Source organism: Trachypithecus francoisi, unplaced genomic scaffold, assembly GCF_009764315.1.
Source record: "Trachypithecus francoisi isolate TF-2019V2 unplaced genomic scaffold, Tfra_2.0 Contig01440, whole genome shotgun sequence".
Taxonomy (NCBI): Eukaryota; Metazoa; Chordata; class Mammalia; order Primates; family Cercopithecidae; genus Trachypithecus; species Trachypithecus francoisi.
In genome coordinates, this window is record NW_022681431.1 from 4,953,842 (window position 1) to 4,977,622 (window position 23,781).

Sequence of the window (23,781 nt, forward strand, 5' to 3'; positions counted from 1 at the left end):
TAACAAAAAAGAAAAGAAAAGAAAAAGAAAAGTGGGTGTTACAGGTAATGTGATCATTTATCTAAAAACCCAAGAGAGCAACTGAAAACTATTTAGGCTACTAAGAAGGTCCATTAAGGTGACCAGATACAAGCTAAACACACAAAAATATTCATCAGGCCTTGGGAAAGCAGGCTTCAAGGTGTATTTGATTTAGAGCTGCAAGATAATGCTTATTTTAATTGGCTAACATTATAGTAATTGTTGGAAAAGGAATGGAAAAGATCAACACAACAGATTCTAATAATAAAATTCTTTCTCACCCTAGAGACAAAGCACGTGGATTTTTATAGTGAAATAAGACCCATGAAAAATACAGCTTTGGCAGTTTTCGTTTTCAAATTTAAAATCATCTTGAGATTGTCTCATTCAAGGATAATAAGCCTTGTGATGAAACAGCTACATGTCTCGGGAAGCTCCTATACTTCTTATGAATTCTGTTCCCATCCTAATACAGACCCCTGTATTAGTTTGCTGGAGCTACCATAACAAAGAGCCACAGACTGGGTGGTTTAAAGAACAGAAATGTATTATCTTATAGTTCTGAATGGTAGAAATCTGAGAGCAAGGTGGCAGAAGAATGGGTATTCTCTGAGGCCTCTCTCCTTTGGTTTTATTTATTTATTATTTATTATTTATTTTGAGACAGTCTCTTTCTATCGCCCCCGCTAGAGTGCAGTGGCACCATCTCAGCTCACTGCAACCTCGTTTCCCAGTATCAGATGACTCTCGCGCCTCAGCCTCTCAAGAAGAACCTCTAAGTGGCAAGAGAAAGAGGCACCACTCTAAGCTAAATGTAGCTGAGCCAGGGCAGTGAAGCTTGACAAAGATGGCATAAGAGAGGCGGACCTGACACATGTACAGTTAGCATGGAGGGGAGACTGGGACCAAGCGGAGTAATCTAGACCCAACCCCAGGCTCCAACATGGAGTGAGAGTGACGCAGTCATTTCACGGGGTCAGAATGAAAAGAAATCTCAAGATGGGGCAACTTACGCAGATTTACCCTCTCCTGTGTGCACCCTCCAAGTCCTTTGCTCAGACTTCTCCCCAGAACATGACACGCCACATTGTTGTGGTCTAAATGCTTGTCCACTCCTTAAAAGCAGCCATAATAGATGATGTCTTAACCTTCATAGCCATAAGGTTAATCACATAGCAAACTCCTGTTGAAATAATCGTCTAGTTCCTTCTCTTAATAAACAAGAGATGCTAAAACCCAGAAGGTTAAGTGAATTGTGAGAGGCTTTCAGAGTTTGCGCCAGTGTCAAGATCTGAACTTTGGTCTTTATTCCCAGGCAATTGTTCTCTGCATCACAAGGCGAGTGGCAAAGCTCGGGCTAGAGCTGGCAACAGAATGTAGAATTCTTGGTTCCTCCTGCAGAAGTGACTGAGAAGCATTAGTTTATTATAAATGGCAGCACTTCTTTCCTTGGGTGTTGAGGGACAAGTCCCTTACCTGATACTCAGAATTGATCTCTGTTTAATAGCAGTGCCTGGTACGGAAGATCACAATGAGATGGGCTGCTTCTCACCAGGGGGAGCACACACCGGCATCTCCCCCGCTAGCAAACTGCTTTGATCATGTGAGTCTGCAAGCTCGGAAAGGCAGGATGGCTCTCTGCAGAGGAGCTCGTGAAAGCCTGAGTCCTCTGCCCCACTGTTACCTGACAGAGTTGTCCAGGTTCTTGGCCTGTTGAACAAAGACTTGAACAAAATGCACAGAGTAACAAAATAAAGACGCAAGGAAAAACAAAGCAACAGAAGGGAGGAAGGAAAGCGTAGATTTATAAAAGACAATTCAGAGTGCGCTGCAGCAAGCCGATGCTCCCCAGGGATTTTATAAAGCGAAAAGAACTTGGCAACACCCCTGGGTTCCCTTTAGAGGCCTCCAACTGGTTACACCCTACGAAGGATTGGCCTGCCACCAATCAGAGGCTAAAGTGGAAACTTCTGCCTTGTTATCAGAGGAGCGAGGATGCGGCCTGTGCGCCGCCTAATCGTGCCTAGAACTGTCTGCACCTGCTGATCTTTTGCTTCTGCGAACTGGCTGCACCTGCTGTTCTCCTGCTTATACCCTAGCCCGTGCTTACCCTAATTCCCTATTCTCCTGCCTCACCACCACAGCCCAAGTTGTCTGCGCAGTCTCATTTTCCACGTTATTCCTGTAATGATTCCGTCCTCCCACCCCCACCAGCAGTTACGGGGCTGGATGCAGAGCCCAACTCTGGCCACAGAGGAGCAGCAAGAACCCAGGGCAACGGTCCTGTGAGTGGAATGCACGTGGGAGAGAGAAACGGAATGAACAGAAATACTAAGGAAGCACTTTTTACAGAGGACTCAGGCTGTGCCTGAGGAGGTGGGGCGAGGGCCGGTGACATTTGGACACTCGTGGTTAAACGTGATCCTGTCAGCACCCGCTGGTCCTTCTTGAACTTGATAACCTCGGTGAAGACGCCCAGCGTTGGAGAAATTCAAGGGATGGCTGTTGTAATTCACATTTCGCCCTTAGCCTTTCCTCTTCGCGCTGGGAAGAAGCGCTGAGCACCGCGGCTCCGCCAGGGGGCAGGAGAAGTCACATTACACAGGGAATTTTTAAAACAAAATTTCCCAACTTTTCCCCCCAAACTGTGTTCCTCCACAAGAAACCGAATCCTCCCGCTGCAGCGTCCCAGGAGCCCGCCCCTCGCTCGCCGCCTACCCTGCGCCCCGGCCCCGCTCAGCCGCCGCGCTCCTACGCGCAGAGGTCCGAGGTTCGCGAGATGAAGGTCTGGCTGCTGCTTGGTCTACTGCTGGTGCACGAAGCGCTGGAGAATGGTAAGTGACTCTGGGCGCGGGGCCGCCTGGCTTGTGCCCTGAATGTACCCGGGACCCGAAGCCCCCGCCGCCCTGCTGCCAGCTCTTGCTCTAACGTTCGGCCTTCGGTGGCTCAGTCCCCGCGCGACTGCCTGCCCGGTGCACCTGCCGCCTTCTAGTGGGGTCGCCTTTCCTCCCACTCTTTCCCTTCCCGGAGAGCCCTCTAGGGGAGATGGCAGCTACCCCGACCCTTAGGAGCCCACCAGGACCTCTCCAAGCCCCCCCACCTCCGGGCGAATCAAGCATCCCTAGCCAACGCCTTGGTCCAGCCCCCAGTGTCAACGTGTCGGTCTGGGAGGTGGCGCGGGAGCCTCGGATCGCTTCCACTTCCCAGCGGCGTGGCCGAGACCTCTGCTGCTGAGAGCGGGTGCCACCTAAGCACGGCAGTCGCTGATTCCGTTGTAGAGTTCCGGGTGACCTCCCCCACCCCTCGCAGTCCTGGGTGAGTTTCGTCTACCACTTTGGGACTGAATCCTGCAAGATCTGCCTAGATCTTCGAACAAAAATGTCAGTGTTTGAAACTTCAACACGAATCAAAACCCCATGGCTTGTTATATTTATTTAATTGGATGGGAAAGGGTGAAGAAAACGCTTTTTTTTTTTTTTTTTGGTACAGCGTATGAGACCGTGACCGCTGCGCGTTTTTGAATCTGTACCTGCCCTGGGTCCACCCTGTCGTGCACACTCGTGACCACAGGGTCAGGTGTCGTTTTTCTGTGTGTCTGGGTGTGTGTTACTGTGGTGTGGATTATACATTATTGTTAGCATTTAACAATATGTTTTGTTTGTAACAAAATGTTTTGTTTGTTCTATTCACTCCGTGGGTGTTATTTGTACAGTACGTGTTTCATCTGGGTACATCCTGGTATCCTCAAGCCTCTCTTGGAATTGCTGGGCTACAGCACAATTTTTGCTTAGATTTAGTGGAAAAGTAGCTTTTGCTGTTATGCAACTTCATGCTGGAGCCAGCTCAACCTGGGTCGTTTTTCTCCACTCCTTCATCCTGATGAATTCCTTTCTTTTCTAGGAAACTACAACATTTGCCAAGAAAATACTGCATTGTAGTTTCCAAAATCCAAGATAGTTGCGGGACTTGAAGTTGAGAATGAGGATCCTTCAGCCTGGAGCCTTGCTTAATAAAACATAGGCAGAGCTTCTATTGGAGAGTAACACTTAATTCTGCCCAGAGAGAAGTTGGCATGAGTTCAGTTTGTAAAATGCAATATTAAAATGCTCCTGGCAGGCCCTTGTATGCCACTGCTGAAAAAGCAGAAATGTAATTTGTAGTATCATTTTTTGAATAGGACAGGAGATGGCCAGGCAAAATATTTTCAAATCAGCCATTCCTTTGTTTATACCCAACTCGCCGGTCTTAGAGGCTCAGGAAGTGGCTTCCATTCTGCCTCCTGGATCTCGCCCAGCCCATGTGAGTTTATTACAAACATCTGCCTAAATAAATTACCATTTCTTTAAGTGTAATCCATACAAACGATAAGCATTTATGAGACCATTGGAGAAAGGAGAATACAGACTGTAAGAAATCGTTCATAAATTTTAGGTGATAATAGCACTGAGATTTTGTTTATAAAAGTACATACATCTGACCGGCACAGTGCCTCATGCCTGTAATCCCAGCACTTTGGGAGGCTGAGGCAGGTGGATCACAAGGTCAGGAGTTCAAGACCAGGCTGGCCAAGATGGTGAAACCTCGTCTCTACTAAAAAGACAAAAATTAGCTGGGTGTGGTGGTGGGTGTGTGTAGTCCCAGCTGCTTGGGAGGTTGAGGCAGAGAACTGCTTGAACCCGGGAGGCAGAGGTTGCAGTGAGTTGAGATCGTACCACTGCACTCCAGCCAGGCAACAGAGTGAGACTCCATCTCAAAAAAATGAAAATAAAAATGAAAGTACACATATCTATAATGTATGGACCATTTATGGATGCAATAATGAACACATAGTGCCTCATTAAGTTATGTAACCGTTTGGCTAAACGTAATAAGAATGGTTTTTGGTTTTTAGTTGTGTTGTTAGTTGTGGCCAGGAGCTACTAAGGAGAGTGGATTACACAGGAGGCCCTTCCAGTACTGGTTTCTGATTGGCAGGTTGGGAATATCCTGCCTTCAGGGCCATCCCAAAGCACAAACTACAGACACAAGGCCCACGACTCAACTGTGTCACTGCCTTTTAGCTTTTCTGATCACATCTAAAAGATAGTTGTTGTTGTTGTTGTTACTATTATTATTATTATTATTTTTATTATTTGAGATGGAGTCTTGCTCTGTCACCCAGGCCGGGGTGCTGTGGCACAATCTCAGCTCACTGTAACTTCCACTTCCCAGATCATGCAATTCTCATGCCTCAGCCTCCGGAGTAGCTGGGACTACAGACATGCGCCACCATGCCCAGCTAATTTTTCTATGTTTAGTGGACACAGTGTTTCGCCATGTTGGCCAGGCTGGTCTCAAATTCCTGATGTCAAGTGATCCACCCACCTTGGCCTCCCAAAGTGCTGGGATTACAGGTGTGAGCCACCACACCTAGCCAAAGACAGCCTTCTAAGAGAAAAAGGCTTCCCTACAAGTGTGTATGGGGGCGAACATCTGGCCTGACCCAGTGGAGTTTGCTGTTCCCAATTACAAAATTCTTTATATTTTTGGAAGTCATGTTCTTTCTCCTCATGAAGAGGGGTAGCTGGAAGGGCATGTAATATTCCGTGGCATAAAACTGAGGGATGAAAACAGGTAATAATCCTGGCCGGGCGCGGTGGCTCAAGCCTGTAATCCCAGCACTTTGGGAGGCCGAGACGGGTGGATCACGAGGTCAGGAGATCGAGACCATCCTGGCTAACACGGTGAAACCCCGTCTCTACTAAAAAAAAATACAAAAAATTAGCCAGGCAATGTGGCGGGCGTCTGTAGTCCCAGCTACTCGGGAGGCTGAGGCGAGAGAATGGCATAAACCCGGGAGGCGGAGCTTGCAGTGAGCTGAGATCCGGCCACTGCACTCCAGCCTGGGCGACAGCGAGACTCCGTCTCAAAAAAAAAAAAAAAAAAAAAAAGAAAACAGGTAATAATCCAAGATTCCACCTTGAGACGTCAATCATAGCACCTGATTTTCAGCATTTATATGGAATACATGCCACAGAGTTTATTAATAGGCTGCTTCTATTTTCACATTAAAAAGTATAACATCACAAGTATTTCCTGACTTTTGATTACCTACATATTTTTATTGAATGTCAGGAGCAAACACTGAAGTGTTAATATTGATTTGTCACTGCTGTTTTGTTGAACAACATGAGAACCTTGATCCATGCTAATCTGATCGTCAGTAATCTGGGTTTATTTTGTATCTGGTGAAAGGGGTTTCTTTCTGGGAGGACTAAAGACATTCATTATGGTCTGAGGGCAATATAGCCAGATCTCTAAGAAGGTAAGGATAGAGACACAATGAGGATGATTCTCTAACCAGGAGCCTTTGACACTTTCATGTCTTCATTTATTCTTGAGAAAAAAACAGAGTAAAAATTAGTACAGAAATATTTTAATGAAAAAAGAATTCCAAAGTTCCTTATTGTTTATGAATGCAAATAATGAATGCTTTGAAGCATTCAGGATCTTGGCCGGCATGTTTGACATACAAAAAACAATTTCTGATCCTTAAAACTCAGAAAAGTTTGAGGGCATAAGAGAGATGCAGTGGTCAGAGGATTGATGGTTTACAAACCTAGACAAGGTTCTAAAACCCTTTCTTTGTGGTGCTCATAATCCAATGGAGAGGAAAGCTAAAGAAGATACAATTTAAGGAAGTGGTAAGTGGCATCGAGAATCATTAATCAGGGTCTATTAGGTTCCTAGGGCTGCCATAACAAAGTACCATGGAATAGGAGGTTTAAAACCACAGAAGTTTGTTTGCTCATGGTCCAGAGGCTTGAAGTCCAAAGTCAGTGTCAGCAGGGCCACACAGCTTCTAAGAGGCTGGGAAGAATCCTTCCGTGCCTCCACTAGCTTCTGGTTGTGGTCAGCAATCCCTTGGCATTTTTTGGCTTGCAGCTGCATCACTCCAGTCTCTGCCTCTGTTGCCATGTGACCATCTTCTCCCTGTGTCTGTCTGTACATGGCATATTCGTGTGTGTGTGTGTGTGTCTGTCTGTCTCCTAAGAATGTCAGTTCTATTGGAGGAGAGCCTACCCTAATGACCTCATGCTAACTTGATTGCATTTGCAAAGACTCCATTCCCGAATGAGGTTATATTCAGATACCTGGGAGTTAGGACTTTAGCATATCTTTTTAGGGGACACAATTCAACCAGTAAGACAGGGTGAGACATGGAGAGGACTGAGGCTGGGTGTGAGGACGCTGTTTGGATGGATAGCCATAAGCCTGCCTGAAGCAAGGAAGCAAACCCCGGAGGTGGCTGAAAACAAAGCTGTGCGCTCCAGGGGTGCTACAAGTGCAACAGCTTCAAGATGGGCTTGTACCGGTTGCCAGTGTGGCTGTGGCTGTGATATGTGGGACAGGAAACGGCCAAGCCTTGTAGGGCGTGGGAAGATTTAGGGCTTGCTTCTAGATGAGATGAAAATCACTGGCGGCTTCTGAATGGAGAAGTACCTGTAATTCGATTTATGTTTTCAAAGGCAGGTGCTATGGTTTGTATGTGGCTTGTCCCCACCACATCTTATGTTGAATTTTGATCCCCCATGTGGTGGTGGGGGGAGGTAGGGCCTCGTGGGAGGTGTTTGGGCCTTGGGGGTAGTTCTTTCATGAATAGATGAATGCCTTCCCTTGGGGATGTGTGCATTCTCTATTATTACCAGCAAGAACTGCTTGTTAAAGAGATTCTGGTCCCTCCTCCTCCCACCCCACCAGGTTACCTCTGCACTGCTGGTTATCCTTGCCCTCTGCCCTGAGTGGAAGCAGCCTGAGGCCTTCATCTGAAGCAGACGTTGGTTCCATGCTTCTTGTACAGCCTGTAGAACGATGAGCCAAATAAACCTCTTTTCTTTATAAACTACCTAGCCCTAGGTATTCCTCTATAGTAATGCAAAATGAACTAATGCAGAAAATTGGTACCAAGGAGTGGGATGTTGCTTAAAGATACCTGAAAGTGTGGAAGCAGATTTGGAACTTGGTACTGGGCAGAGAACTGGAAGAGTTTGGAAGGCTCAGAAGAAAATAGGAAGAGGAGGGAAAGTTTGGAATTTCTTAGAGATTGGTTATATGGTTGTGATTAAACTGTTGATAGAAATATAGACAGTAAAGTTCATGCTGACGAGGTCTCAAATGGAAACAGATAACTTATTGGGAACTGGAGGAAAGTCACCCATGTTAGGCCTTAGCAAAGAACTTGGCTGCATTGTGTCCATGCCCTAGGGATTTGTGGAAGGCCAGACTTAAGAGCGATGTCCTGGGATATCCAAAAGAAGAAATATCTAAGCAGCAAAGTGCTCTAGTAGTGGTAGGTGTGGCTGGTTTTAAAAGCTTAGTATCGGCCCGGCGTGGTGGCTCACGTCTATAATACCAGCACTTTGGGAGGCTGAGGCAGGTGGATCACGAGGTCAGGAGATCCAGACCAGCCTGGCCAACATGGTGAAACCCTGTCTCTACTAAAATACAAAAAATTAGCCAGGTGTGGTGGTGTGCGCCTTTAGTCCCAGCTACTTGGGAGGCTGAGGCAGGGGAATTGCTTGAACTCGGGAGGCAGAGCTTGCAGTGAGCTGAGATTATGCCATTGCACTCCAGCCTGGTGACAGAGTTAGACTCCGTCTCAAAAAAAAAAAACCAAAAAGGTTAGGCTCAAGATCAATTGCAGCAGCAAAGGAATGACCTAAAGGTAGAATTTATTATTGAAAGGGAAGCAGAGAGTAAAAGTTTGGAAAATCTGAAGGCTGGCCATGTGGCAGAGAATGAAAGAGCATTTTTGGGAGAAGAATCCAGGGGTACAGCTGAGAGACTGTTTGCTAAAGTAATTAGCATGACTAAAAGAGAATCATGTGCTAGTAGTCAAGAAAATAAGAGAAAGGCCTTGAAGCCATTTTGGAAATCTTTAAGGAGCCCCTTGCATCACAGGCCCAGAGACTCGGGAGAATAGAGTGGTTTTGGGGGGCAGCCCCTGCTGCCCTCCTGCCCTGCACCGCCTCAGGATGCTCCTACCCCTATCCAGGTGCACCAGCCCTAGCTTTGACTTAAAAGGCCCCAGGTGTGGCTCCAGATGCTGCTCCAGAGGGCACAAGCCTTGGAGGCTTCCACATGTCAAGTCTGCATGTGCCCAGAATGCAAGAGTGATGGAGGCTTAGCTTCCACCTAGATTTCAGAGGGTGTATCAGAAAGCCTGAGTGTGTGGGCAGAAGCCTGCTACAGGGGCAGAGCTACCATAGAAAGTCCCCCCACGGGGCACTGCCTAGGGGAGCCATGGTGACGGGGCTGATGTGGGGATCCCAGAATTAGAGAGCCACTAGCAGTATGCACCCTCAGCTTGGAAAAGACACAGACATTCGACTCCAACCTATCAGATCAGCCATGTGGGCTTCACACAGCAAAGTTATAGGGGTGGGGACGGCCAAGGCTTGTTTTTGATTTTCCAGGCTCATAGCTGTAAGGAACTTGCGTCAAGTCTCAGATGAAACTTTGGACTTTTGAGTTGATGCTGGAACAAGTTAAGATTTGGGGGACTGTTGGGAAGGGATGCTTGTGGTTTGCAGTCTTTGAAAGACATGGGTTTTGGGGGGCCAGAGGTGCAATGCTATGGTTTGGCTATTTGACCTCCTCAAACCTCATGTTGAAATTTGATCCGCAGTGTTAGGGGTGGGGCCTAATGGGAGGTGTTTGAGTCATGGGGGCGGATCCCTGATGAATAGCTTGTTGCCCTCCCCGAGGTAATAGAACTAATAGCATGAGTTCTTGCTCCATTAATTCACGTAACAGCTGGTTAAAAGGAGGCTGGCACCTCCCCCTCTCTCTCTTGCTTCTTCTCTCTCCATGTGATCTCTGCATACACCCATTCTCCTTCACCTCTGCCACCAGTGGAAGCAGCCTGAGGCCCTCGCCAGATGCCCTGTCTTGAATCTTCTGGCCAGCAGAACTGTGAGCTCCCTAAACCTCTTTCCTGCATAAATGATTCAGCCTCAACTATCCCTTTATAGCAACACAGATGGCTGAAGGAGTGATACAGTGGAGGCCAGGGGCTGCTTAGGAGACAGTATAAATGTCTGAACGGTACATGGCTTGGCCCAGGGTGGTGTCAGTGGATGGAAGGAAAAGAGGCTGGGTTCAGGGTATATTTCAAGATGAAGTCAAAAGAATTTGTTGCTGGATTGGAGAGGAAAATTTTTAAAAAGTGAGACTTGGAGGTTTTTGTCCTGAGCAATTGTCATTTGCTGATAAAGGGAGCGTGAGGGAAGCATTGAGAGGTCAGACATGCTAACTTTGAGATGCTACATTTTGGACATGCTAACTTTGACATGTCTACTCGTCTTTCAAGTGACCGTGCTGAATAAGCAACAGGATATTGAGATCTGGAGTGTAGAGGCGGGGTCAGGATGGGAGCTAGGGCAACTTTCAGCATATAAATGCTGCAAGGGTCACGGAACTGTGTGAGGTCACTTAGAGAGTGAAAGGTAGTTAGAGAGGAGTGACCAGGCAGGTAAGGAAAATGAGGAAGAGCTGCCAGAGACTGGAGAGTTGTCGGTGACACAGGAGGAAAACCAAGGCAGCAGAGGGTCCTGCGAGCCATGTGAATCGAGTTGTTCAAGAAGAGCGTCATCAGCTGTGTTCTAACAGGTGTTCTGGAAAATACTTCAAATTGAGGTCTTTTTCCTGGCATTGAAGGATCTCATTCTCAGAAAGTGCTATTTGTTTTTTAAATGATACTTTAAACAGTGGTAGTGTTACCAGAAAGGGGTCCTGATGCAGACCGCAGGAAAGAGTTCTTAGATCCCGTGCAAGAAAGAATTCGGAGAGTCCCTAAAGTGAAAGCCAATTTATTAAGAAAGTAAAGGAATAAAAGAATAGCTTCTCCCTAGGCAGAGCAGCGGCATGGTCTGCTTAGCTGCTTATACTTACTGTTACTTCTGGATTATATGCTAAACAAGGGGTGGATTATTCATGAGTTTTCAGGAAAGGGATGGGAAATTCCTAGAACTGAGGGTTCCTCTCTTTTTTAGACCATATAGGGTAACTTCATGATGTTGCCATGGCTTTTGTAAACTGTCATGGCGCTGGTGGGAGTGTCTTCTAGCATGCTAATGCATTATAATTAGCATATAAGGATCAGTGAGGATGACTACAGGTCATGTTCGTCGCCATCTTGGTTTTGGTGGGATTTGGCCAGCTTCTTTACCGCAACCTGTTTTACCAGCAATGTGTCTGTGACCTGTGAGCGAACCCTCTATCTCATCCTGTGACAAATGCCTTAACCTCCTGGGAATGTCGCCCAGTGGTTCTCAGCCTTATTTTACCCAGCCCCTATTCAAGATTGGAGTCTCTCTGGTTCAAATCTCTGACAGTAGGAGGGTGTTTTGGAGTGGGGTTCTCGAAAGGAAGGGCTCACTACATCTTGCTACATTTTCCTCTCCGTAGGGTCGCTTTCCCACCTTCTCAGTTTTGTTGCTGGAAAAGTATGTGTGTTCCTGCAGGGTATTTCATGAAAAGTAGAAAAATGAGGGTGGTGTCTCTTGGTTTATGTAACTAATTGGGGAGCAACTGAGCGGCTCAGAAAAATTTATGGTGTGGTTACTGGGGTGCTACTCGTAGGGATGGTGTTTCCCCTTTACTGCCCATCAGGGAGGAGAAAACCAAACAGCTTTACGCTTTGATGTTAATGACTATGCTTAACAAGAAATCTCATCCAAGCTGCAGTTAATGATTCTTCTGATTAATTTATTTTCTCCTCCAACACTGTTCTATTAGAGAGGCTAACAGGTCACTTTTGATGAGTAAGATTTGATTGTGGTTCTCAGTTGATGCTGAATAATCATGGTCCTTTGTCCTGCTTCCTTCTTGCTTTGTAACATTTGTTTATTTATTTTGGATATAAGGGTTTTTGGGGTTTTGTTTGTTTTGTTGTTTTTTTGAGACAGAGTCTCACTCTCTTGCCCAGGCTGGAGTGCAGTGGCAGTGGCGTGATCTCAGCTCACTGCAACCTCCATCTCCCAGGATCAAGCAATTCTCATGCCTCAGCCTCCTGAGTAGCTGTGACTACAGGCATGTACCACCATGCCTGGCTAATTTTTTTGTATTTTTTGGAAGAGATGGGGTTTCACCATGTTGGCCAGCCTGGTCTTGAACTCCTGGCCTCAAGTGATCCACCCTCCTTGGCCTCCCAAAGTGCTGGGATGATAGGCATGAGTCACCTTACCAGGCTGGAGATGAGGTTTTGATCAGCATCTCCTCAATGGGGGGATCCAATGTGTGCCTTGGACAAGTATCTCCAGCTCTTCCCGGAAGAGGAGGCTCTTACCCCAGCATGAAGTTCTGTGTGGCTTGGAGCTGCATGTCACATCAAACAAAGAATCTCATGGTGCACGAGACTTGTGCAAATAAAGTGAAAAAGCAACAATATGCTCATCTCTATGTGGGTGGAGAGGCAATAGCACGAGCCAGAGAAAGTTCTAGACTTGGAGTCAGAGGGTCTGGTTTTTCACTACCTTCTTGATGACCTGGAGTGAACTACTTGGCATCTATACATTAAAAAGAATAATATCTGCTTAGCCTCCACCACAAGTTTGTCATAGAGATCTCATGTGACAACCACAGAAAAACAAATAGCACTTAGCTAGCAATCACTCACTATGGGCCGGATGCTAATTTTGCCATTTTTGACATATTGACTCATTTAACTCCCACAGTAACTGTTATGGTTATTATGAGGTAGTTGTTACCATATCATTCTCAATTTACAGATGAGAAAACGGAAACAGAAGAGGGTAAGTAGCTTCTCAGGGTCACACAGCGAGTAAGTGGCAGGCCTGGACCTGAAGTTAGTAATGCTATTTAATCGTTCTTGAATTTTGCCACCTGTTTCTCTATAAAATATACAATGTAATAGTCTCAAAAATGCAATGGTAATGGACTTTGACTTTTATTTATCTACAGGATGAATTCTTATTTTTTTAGGTCTTTGAAAAATAACCATTTGACACAGTTAGGCTGAAGAGTCATATCTTTTAAAAAGTTAGACATGGGATTTGGGAGTCACTCAATTGCAGGACTGTCTGGGTACCTGTGGGGCCACTAGGCTGGCTCCTTTAAGTTAGCATCATTACTCTCAAACCACAGGCCAATTCTGTGGTCAGGCAGCTGGACCAACTATACAGTTAGATCAGCTGGTGGGCTATTTGGTCAGAAGGTCAAATTATTTTGCATAGATAATAGCAAATATTTGGATACATAATCTCCATAATCAGGTAATCTGATGTTCCTGAGTAACATAGATAACAAGGTATTACAGCTTAGAAGTCAGACAAGTAGCTCTGTTTGTCTAAATTCCATAGGATTTACATATGGTTATTGTCATTTCTGATAGCTTGAATTCCTGTTCCATGATACACAGAACACCAAATTAGACATTAATCCAGAGTTTTCTTATCTCACAGGCATTAAAATATTTACAGGGCACAGATTACTTGGACATTGTAGTGGTAGGCTTTCTTTTCTTTTCTTTTTTTTTTTTTTTTTTTGTATTAAAATTTTTTTTTTTTTTTTTTTATACTTTAAGTTCTAGGTACATGTGCATGACGTTTATATCATGTATAACTCCCCAATGCAATCCCTCCCTCCTCCCCCCTCCCCATGATAGGCCCCAGTGTGTGATGTTCCCCTTCCCGAGTCCAAGTGATCTCATTGTTCATTTCCCACCTATGAGTGAGAACATGCGTGTTTGGTTTTCTCTTCTTGTGATAGTTTGCTAAGAATGATGGTTTCCAGCTGCATCCATGTCCCTACAAAGGCGCAAACTCATCCTTTTTGATGGCTGCATAGTATTCCATGGTGTATATGTGCCACTTTTCTTAATCCAGTCTGTCACAGATGGACATTTGGGTTGATTCCAAGTCTTTGCTATTGTGAATAGTGCCGCAATAAACATACGTGTGCATGTGTCTTTGTAGTAGAGTAATTTATAATCCTTTGGGTATATACCCAGTAGTGGGATGGCTGGGTCATATGGTACATCTAGTTCTAGATCCTTGAGGAATCGCCATACTGTTTTCCATAATGGTTGAACTAGTTTACAATCCACCAACAGTGTAAAAGTGTTCCTATTTCTCCACATCCTCTCCAACACCTGTTGTTTCCTGACTTCTTAATGATTGCCATTCTAACTGGTGTGAGATGGTATCTCATTGTGGTTTTGATTTGCATTTCTCTGATGGCCAGTGATGATGAGCATTTTTTCATGTGTCTGTTGGCTGTATGGATGTCTTCTTTTGAGAAATGTCTGTTCATATCCTTTCCCCACTTTTTGATGGGGTTGTTTGTTTTTTCTTGTAGATTTGTTTGAGTTTTGGTAGATTCTGGATATTAGCCCTTTGTCAGATGAGTAGTTTGCAAAAATTTTCCATTCTGTAGGTTGCCTGTTCACTCTGATGGTAGTTTCTTTAGCTGTGCAAAAGCTCTTTAGTTTAATTAGATCCCATGGTCAATTTTTGCTTTTGCTGCCGTTGCTTTTGGTGTTTTAGACATGAAGTCCTTGCCCATGCCTATGTCCTGAATGGTACTACCTAGATTTTCTTCTAGGGTTTTTATGGTATTAGGTCTACATTTTAGTCTCTAATCCATCTTGAATTAATCTTTGTATAAGGGGTAAGGAAGGATCCAGTTTCAGCTTTCTACTTATGGCTAGCCAATTTTCCCAGCACCATTTATTAAATAAGGAATCCTTTCCCCATTTCTTGTTTCTCAGGTTTGTCAAAGATCAGATGGCTGTAGACGTGTGGTATTATTTCTGAGGACTCTGTTCTGTTCCATTGGTCTATATCTCTGTTGTGGTACCAGTACCATGCTGTTTTGGTTACTGTAGCCTTGTAGTATAGTTTGAAGTCAGGTAGCGTGACGCCTCCAGCTTTGTCCTTTTGACTTAGGATTGTCTTGGCAATGCGGGCTCTTTTTTTGTTCCATATGAACTTTAAAGCCGTTTTTTCCAATTCTGTGAAGAAAGTCATTGGTAGCTTGATGGGGATGGCACTGAATCTATAAATCACCTTGGGCAGTATGGCCATTTTCACGATATTGATTCTTCCTATCCATGAGCATGGTATGTTCTTCCATTTTTTGTCCTCTTTGATTTCACTGAGCAGTGTTTTGTAGTTCTCCTTGAAGAGGTCCTTGACATCCCTTGTAAGCTGGATTCCTAGGTATTGATTCTCTTTGAAGCAATTGTGAATGGAAGTTCATTCCTGATTTGGCTCTCTGCTTGTCTGTTACTGGTGTATAAGATGCTTGTGATTTTTGCACATTAATTTGTATCCTGAGACTTTGCTGAAGTTGCTTATCAGCTTAAGGAGATTTTGGGCTGAGACAATGGGGTTTTCTAAATATACAATCATGTCATCTGCAAACAGGGACAATTTGACTTCTTCTTTTCCTAACTGGATACCCTTGATTCTTTCTCTTGCCTGATTGCCCTAGCCAGAACTTCCAACACTATGTTGAATAGTAGTGGTGAGAGAGGGCATCCCTGTTTTGTGCCAGTTTTCAAAGGGAATTTTTCCAGTTTTTGCCCATTCAGTATGATATTAGCTGTGGTTTGTCATAAATAGCTCTTATTATTTTGAGGTACTTCCATCAATACCAATTTATTGAGCGTTTTTAGCATAAAGGGCTGTTGAATTTTGTCAAAAGCCTTTTCTGCATCTATTGAGATAATCATGTGGTTCTTGTCTTTGGTTCTGTTTATATGCTGGATTACGTTTATTGATTTGCGAATGTTGAACCAGCCTTGCATCCCAGGGATGAAGCCCACTTGATCATGGTGATAAGCTTTTTTGTGCTGCTGAATCCGGTTTGCCAGTATTTTATTGAGGATTTTTGCATCGATGTTCATCAGGATATTGGTCTAAAATTCTCTTCTTTTTGTTGTGTCTCTGCCAGGCTTTGGTATCAGGATGATGTTGGCCTCATAAAAGAGTTAGGGAGGATTCCCTCTTTTTCTATTGATTGAATAGTTTCAGAAGGAATGGTACCAGCTCCTCCTTGTACCTCTGGTAGAATTCAGCTGTGAATCCATCTGGTCCTGGACTTTTTTTGGTGGGTAGGCTATTAATTGTTGCCTCAATTTCAGAGCCTGCTATTGGTCTATTCAGGGATTCAACTTCTTCCTGGTTTAGTCTGGGAGAGTGTAAGTGTCCAGGAAATTATCCATTTCTTCTAGATTTTCGTTGATTTGCGTAGAGGCATTTATAGTATTCTCTGATGGTTGTTTGTATTTCTGTGGGGTCGTGGTGATATCCCCTTTATCATTTTTTATGCGTCTATTTGATTCCTCTCTCTTTTCTTCTTTATTAGTCTAGCTAGCGGTCTGTCAATTTTGTGATCTTTTCAAAAAACCAACTCCTGGATTCATTGATTTTTTGGAGGTTTTTTGTGTCTCTATCTCCTTCAGTTCTGCTCTGATCTTAGTTATTTCTTGCCTTCTGCTAGCTTTTGAATGTGTTTGCTCTTGCCTCTCTAGTTCTTTTAATTGTGATGTTAGAGTGTCAATTTTAGATCTCTCCTGCTTTCTCTTGTGGGCATTTAGTGCTATAAATTTCCCTCTACACACTGCTTTAATGTGTCCCAGAGATTCTGGTATGTTGTATCTTTGTTCTCATTGGTTTCAAAGAACATCTTTATTTCTGCTTTCATTTCGTTATGTACCCAGTAGTCATTCAGGAGCAGGTTGTTCAGTTTCCATGTAGTTGAGCGGTTTGATTGAGTTTCTTAGTCCTGAGTTCTAGTTTGATTGCACTGTGGTCTGAGAGACAGTTTGTTATAATTTCTGTTCTTGTACATTTGCTGAGGAGTGCTTTACTTCCATTATGTGGTCAATTTTGGAATAAGTGCGATGTGGTGCTGAGAAGAATGTAATTCTGTTGATTTGGGGTGGAGAGTTCTATAGATGTCTATTAGGTCCGCTTGGTGCAGAGATGAGTTCATTCCTGGATATCCTTGTTAACTTTCTGTCTCGTTGATCTGTCTAATGTTGACAGTGGAGTGTGAAGTCTCCCATTATTATTGTATGGGAGTCTAAGTCTCTTTGTAGGTCTCTAAGGACTTGCTTTATGAATCTGGGTGCTCCTGTATTGGGTGCATATATATTTAGGAGAGTTAGCTCTTCCTGTTGAATTGATCCCTTTACCATGATGTAATGGCCTTCTTTGTCTCTTTGATCTTTGATGGTTTAAAGTCTGTTTTATCAGAGACTAGGATTGCAACCCCTGCTTTTTTTTGTTCTCCATTTGCTTGGTAGATCTTCCTCCATCCCTTTATTTTGAGCCTATGTATGTCTCTGCATGTGAGATGGGTCTCCTGAATACAGCAGACTGATGGGTCTTGACTCTTGATCCAGTTTGCCAGTCTGTGTCTTTTAATTGGAGCATTTAGTCCATTGACATTTAAGGTTAATATTGTTATGTGTGAACTTGATCCTGTCATTATGATATTAACTGGTTATTTTGCTCGTTAGTTGATGCAGTTTCTTCCTAGCCTCGATGGTCTTTACATTTTGGCATGTTTTTGCAATGGCTGGTACCGGTTGTTCCTTTCCATGTTTAGGGCTTCCTTCAGGGTCTCTTGTAAGGCAGGCCTGGTGGTGACAAAATCTCTAAGCATTTGCTTATCTGTAAAGGATTTTATTTCTCCTTCACTGATGAAGCTTAGTTTGGCTGGATATGAAATTCTGGGTTGAAAATTCTTTTCTTTAAGAACGTTGAATATTGGCCCCCACTCTCTTCTGGCTTGTAGAGTTTCTGCCGAGAGGTCTGCTGTTTCTGATGGGCTTCCCTTTGTGGGTAACCCGACCTTTCTCTCTGGCTGCCCTTAAGATTTTTTCCTTCATTTCAACTTTGGTGAATCTGGCAATTATGTGTCTTGGAGTTGCTCTTCTGGAGGATCTTTGTGGCGTTCTCTGTATTTCCTGAATTTGAATGTTGGCCTGCCCTACTAGGTTGGGGAAGTTCTCCTGGATGATATCCTGAAGAGTGTTTTCCAACTTGGTTCCATTTTCCCCCCTCACTTTCAGGCACCCCAATCAGACGTAGATTTGGTCTTTTTACATAATCCCATACTTCTTGCAGGCTTTGTTCATTTCTTTTTCTTCTTTTTTCTTTTGGTTTCTCTCTCGCTTCATTTCATTCATTTGATCCTCAATCGCTGATACTCTTTCTTCAGTTGATCGAGTCGGTTACTGAAGCTTGTGCATTTGTCACGTATTTCTCGTGTCATGGTTTTCATCTCTGTCATTTCGTTTATGATCTTCTCTGCATTAATTAATCTAGCTGTCAATTCTTCCACTTTTTTTTCAAGATTTTTAGTTTCTTTGCACTGGTACGTAATTCCTCCTTAGCTCTGAAGGTTTGATGGACTGAAGCCTTCTTCTCTCATCTCGTCAAAGTCATTCTCTGACCAGCTTTGATCCGTTGCTGGCGATGGCTGCGCTCCTTTGCAGGGGGAGATGCGCTCTTATTTTTTGAATTTCCAGCTTTTCTGCCCTGCTCTTCCCCCATCTTGTGGTTTTATCTGTCTCTGGACTTTGATGATGGTGACGTACGGATGGGGTTTTGGTATAGGTGTCCTTCCTGTTTGATAGTTTTCCGTCTGACAGTCAGAAGGACTGTCTGTTGGTCTGTTGGAGATTGCTTGAGGTCCACTCCAGACCCTGTTTGCCTGGGTATCAGCAGAGGTTCCGAAGATAGAATATTGCTGAACAGCGAGTGTACCTGTCTGATTCTTTCTTTGGAAGTTTCCTCTCAGGGGTGACTCCACCCTGTGAGGTGTGGGGTGTCAGACTGCCCCTAGTGGGGATGTCTCCCAGCTGGGCTACTCAGGGGTCAGGGACCCACCTGAGCAGCAGTCTGTCCGTTCTCGGATCTCAACCTCCGCGTTAGGAGATCCACGGCTCTCCCCAAAGCTGTCAGACAGAGTCGTTGGCGTCTGCACCGCCCCCGCTCTTTCCCCTAATGGACTGCAGCTGTGCGCTGTCCGCAGAGGTGAGTCTACAGACAGGCAGGCTTCCTTGAGCTGCTGTGAGCTCCACCCAGTTCAGCTTCCCAGCGGTTTGTTTACCTACTTAAGCCTCAGCAATGGCGGGCGCCCTCCCCCAGCCTCGCTGCTGCCTTGCGGATAGATCGCTGCAGACGGCTGTGTTAGCAGTGAGGGAGGCTCCGTGGGCGTGGGACCCTCCCGGCCAGGTGTGGGATATATTCTCCTGGTGTGCCTGTTTCCTTAAAGCGCAGTATTGGGGTGGGAGTTTACCCGATTTTCCAGGTGTTGTGTGTCTCAGTTCCCTGGCTAGGAAAAAGGTTCCTTTCCCCCTTGCGCTTTCAGGTGAGGCGATGCCTCGCCCTGCTTCAGCTCACGCTGGTCAGGCTGCAGCAGCTGACCAGCACCAATTGTCCGGCACTCCCTAGCGAGATGACCCCAGTACCTCAGTTGAAAACGCAGAAATCACCGGTCTTCTGTGTCGCTCGCGCTGGGAGTTGGAGACTGGAGCTGCTCCTATTCGGCCATCTTGCTCCGCCTCCCAGTAGTTCTCTTTTTCTTTTTTGAGACAGAGTCTTGCTCTGTCAACCACACTGGAGTGCAGTGGCGCAATCATAGCTCACTATAAACTCAGACTCATGGGCTCAAGTGATCCTCCTGCCTCAGCCTCCAGGCATGTGTTACCACACTCAGCTTTTTTTTTTTTTTTTTCCCCCCTTAATTTTGTAGCAATGTACCATGTTGCCCAGGCTGGTCTTGAACTCCTGGCCTCAAACAAACCTCCCAACTTGCAACTTGGCCTCCCAAAGTGGTGGGATTACATGTGTGAGCCACCATGCCTGGCCTATTATTTTCTATCTTAAGAAGAAAACTATAATTTCTACCTTATTGCAGAGCTGAGGCTTGTGCTTCACAATTGATGTTGCTGCATCAGTGTACTTTTGTTGATCTGACACATTCCCAACCATTGCAGTGCTTTTCCTTCTAGGAGGCTGGGAGCGTGTGCATGGGAGCCATTGTCTACCCCCACCTATCATTAAAACCAGGAGTGATAAACCACGTGTCCAGGGTGAGCAAAGTAATGGGCAAACAGCAGATTCAGCAGCAGGTGTTGGGGGTTCCGCCTTGGAGACTAGGGTTCAAGGTCACAGCTGTACTCCCTGGAAGGATAGAGGATGCTCAGTAAGGCCTGTAACCAAGAGGAACCTTAGTAGGGGAAGGAAGGGAAATAAGAGAGTCAGGCCTAAGAGAAGAAACAGGTCACAGCTGGACATGAAGTCACAGAAAATAGGGCAGGGCTCAGGGGTTGAGGTATAGAAGCCCAAAGAGTGAGGCTTGGATGTTGACACTGAGCCAAGAGATCCCAAGGGCAGGATAGGTTCTAGAGTCAGGGCCAGACTGAACTAAGAGGGGAGGCCCCATGGCTCCCGCTTCAAAGGGCAACACACAGAGGAAACCAAATTCATCATTACACAGTTAAGTCCAAATCAATTGCGTTTTTTATTATACTTTTCTCCTAATCTACCACATGTTCTACAAATGCCCTGTCATTCTCTCAATTGGCCAAGGGCTGTGTGGTTATTCAAAATATGTAAAGAATGTTTATCTCCATGTAGTGAAATGAGCTCTTTGGAATGGGAATCGGAGGCCTGACTTCTGCTCCACATTCTGCCACTAAGCAGCTGAGTGACTCTACAGTTTATTCAACTTTTCAGGGAGGGCCTCCTTTAGTTTTTAAATCTACAACCTGAGGACTTGACCTAAATGATCTCTAAGGATCTCGTAAGTTTGAAAATTTTGTAATTCTGTGGGTATCTATCGAGGTGGCCTTTGAGCTTGTGCGGACAGGTGGTCAAACTGAAACTCTACAGTACCTTTTTCTTTCCTTTTTTTTTTTTTGAGACAGGATCTCACTGTCATCCAGGCTGGAGTGTGGTGGCATGATCTCGGCTCACTGCAACCTCCGCCTCCCAGGTTCAAGCAGTTCTCGTGCCTCAGCCTCCCTAGCAGCTGTGACTACAGTAATGCACCACCACGCCTGGCTAATTTTGTATTTTTAGTAGAGACAGAGTTTTGCCGTGTTGCCCAGGCTGGTCTCAAACTCCTGACCTCAAGGGATCCACCTGCCTTAGCCTCCCAAAGTGCTGGGATTACAGGAGTGAGCCACCATGCCCAGTCCTGAAAACTTTTAGATAACTCTAGAGAAGATAAATTTGTAATCCTTCCCTCCTCATATGTCAACATTGTTTTCACTGCAGCCTCTGCCACCCCACACCTGGCCTACAGTCCTCTTTTCTTTCTTGTTGCGTGGACACAACTGTGTGACTACAAGAGGCTTAGCTGAGATTTGAGGAGTCTGGTGGCCCACCACAGGCAGAACAGTGAGGGGACTCTTCCCTGGGTGCAGTCAGTAAGGGTGCGTTATTTATAGACAAGGCAGAAACAACCATAAAAGCAACTTAAAGTCAGTTAGCTTCTTATTACCCCTATTTGCCAGCAACTCTCAACGATGTTGGTGATAAAATACTCCTTCCCCAAAGATATTTTGTTGGTGAAATTCTAAATCATTGCTACAGTTACAGTTGAGTTTTGATCATTTATATATAGATGTCAGATTAGTATACATTTAATATTTACTCTTTAATAATAAACATTTTATTCTATCTAGACATTGCCAGCCCCTGACAAATGTAATCTCCACTTTACCGTTTGTTTTGAGAGAAAGTTCATCATGGTTCAAAATCTTGGCACGGCAGAGTGGCTCACACCTATAATTACAGCACTTCGGGAGGTCTAGGTGGGAGGGTTGCTTGAGGCCAGGAGTTCGATACCAGCCTGGGCAATATAGCAAGACCCCAACTCTAAAAAAAAAAAAAAATTGTTCAGCGTGATCTCACATACCTGTAGGCCTAGCTAGTCAGGAGGCTGAGGCAGGAGAATCACTTGAGCCCAGAAGTTCAAGGCTGCAGTGAGCTAGGATCATGCCGTTGCATTCCAGCCTGGGTGATAGAGTGAGATTCTCTTTCTAACAGTAAACACAAAATATTGTGCATGCAATTTCAGTTTATGCCCCCAGTCTCTGTGGAACTACATATTTCTGTGTTTAAACAGTAGAATCAAAATGAACAGTGACAACATAGAGACTGCAAAGTAAAGAAACAGCCTTGAATGGCTTCAGTTCAGCTGTTTTGTGTGACCACTTGGAGACTGTGCAACAGTGTGAACTACAGGCAATACTATTTTTGTTTTCTTAGGGCAAATTTTAGCTCATACATGAACTATTTTGCTGAATTTGAATATCTTTGGAGCTGAAATATTTTCCTTTTTAATGATTGTTTTAAAATTATAGAATCAAAAAATGATTGTTACATTACTTTTACTGAAAACAATATTGAGATATGAGGAGGGGAGGATTAAAAAGTTATCTTCTCTAGAGTTATCTAAAAGTTAACAGGGCTGGGCATGGTGGCTCCCTCCTGTGATCCCAGCACTTTGGGAAGCCAAGGCAGGCGGATCACCTGAGGTCAGGAGTTTGAGACCAGCCTGGCCAACATGGTGAGACCCTGTCTCCATGTCTCTACTAAAAATACAAAAATGAGTTGGGGGCAGCGGCGGGCACCTGCAATCTAAGCTACTCAGGACGCTGAGGCAAGAGAATCACTTGAACCTGGGAGGCGGAGGTTGCCGTGAGCTGAGATCATGCCACTGTACTCCGGCCTAGGCAACAGAGTGAGAATCTGTCTCAAAAAAAAAAAAAAGAAGAAGAAGAAGAAAAAGTTATCAGCCTCAAATATTCTGAGGATGCCGTTACTATAGCGTTTTCTCTCTCATTGGTTTGTGCAGTTACTGGCCAACACCTTCCCAAGAACAAGCGTCCAAAGGAACCAGGGGAGAATAGAATCAAACCTACCAACAAGAAGGTGAAGCCCAAAGTTCCTAAAATAAAGGACAGGGACTCAGCCGATTCAACACCAAAGACGCAGTCTATCATGATGCAGGTGCTGGATAAAGGTCGCTTCCAGAAACCCGCTGCTACCCTGAGTCTGCTGGCGGGGCAAAGTGTAGAGCTTCGATGTAAGGGGAGTAGAATTGGATGGAGCTACCCTGCATATCTTGACACCTTTAAGGACTCTCGCATCAGGTAAGCATTTTTTTTTTAACTGTGTAGGGTTGAGTATTTGTAATTGTAATAGTTCACAAAATTCCTTCTTAACTGTTATTACACATTGTTTCTGACATCTTCCATTTTACCCTAATAGATCATAAAAATAGAAACTCAAAGAGCGAAAGTCACAGATTTTATTTCTTTACCCAGTTAATAAAAACAACTGCAAATCCTACCAACATTTGTTGAAAGAGTGAAATTTTATAGGAAACCGTGTGACAAAACCATATGACAATTCTATTTGAAAATGTATGGTGAGTGAAATTTTGTAGGAAACCAAAATTTTATAGAAAACTATTATGCGTACAGATGGATGTTTAAAAATTCGTATTGTGTGGCCGGGTGCAGTGGCTCATGCCTGTAATCCCAGCCCTTTGGGAGGCCAAAGTAGGCAGATCACTTGAGGCCAGGAGTTGGAGACTAGCCTGGCCAACATGGTGAAACTCCCTCTCTACAAGAAATAGGAATTAGCCAGATGTGGTAGCATGTGCCTATAATCCCAGCTACTCAGGAGGCTGGGGCAGGAGAGTCGCTTGAACCCCAGAGGTGGA

The 23,781-nt window shown here is 44.7% G+C and overlaps 1 protein-coding gene across 2 annotated transcripts in view; it reads left to right on the forward strand.

Annotated features, from left to right (window-relative positions):
- Window positions 1-2,689: 2,689 nt before the first annotated feature.
- PDGFRL (platelet derived growth factor receptor like) overlaps window positions 2,690-23,781 on the forward strand; it is a 74,663-nt gene continuing 53,571 nt past the window's right edge. Inside the window, exons 1-2 of one of the 2 annotated variants that reach the window (XM_033226304.1) lie at window positions 2,690-2,855; window positions 22,909-23,206. In XM_033226304.1, coding sequence (XP_033082195.1) covers window positions 2,801-2,855; window positions 22,909-23,206 — 353 coding nt within the window. In that variant the 5' untranslated portion in view covers window positions 2,690-2,800. Of the gene's footprint in view, window positions 2,856-3,243; window positions 3,337-22,908; window positions 23,207-23,781 lie in introns of those variants that run through there. The other variant, XM_033226312.1, reaches the window with a different exon arrangement.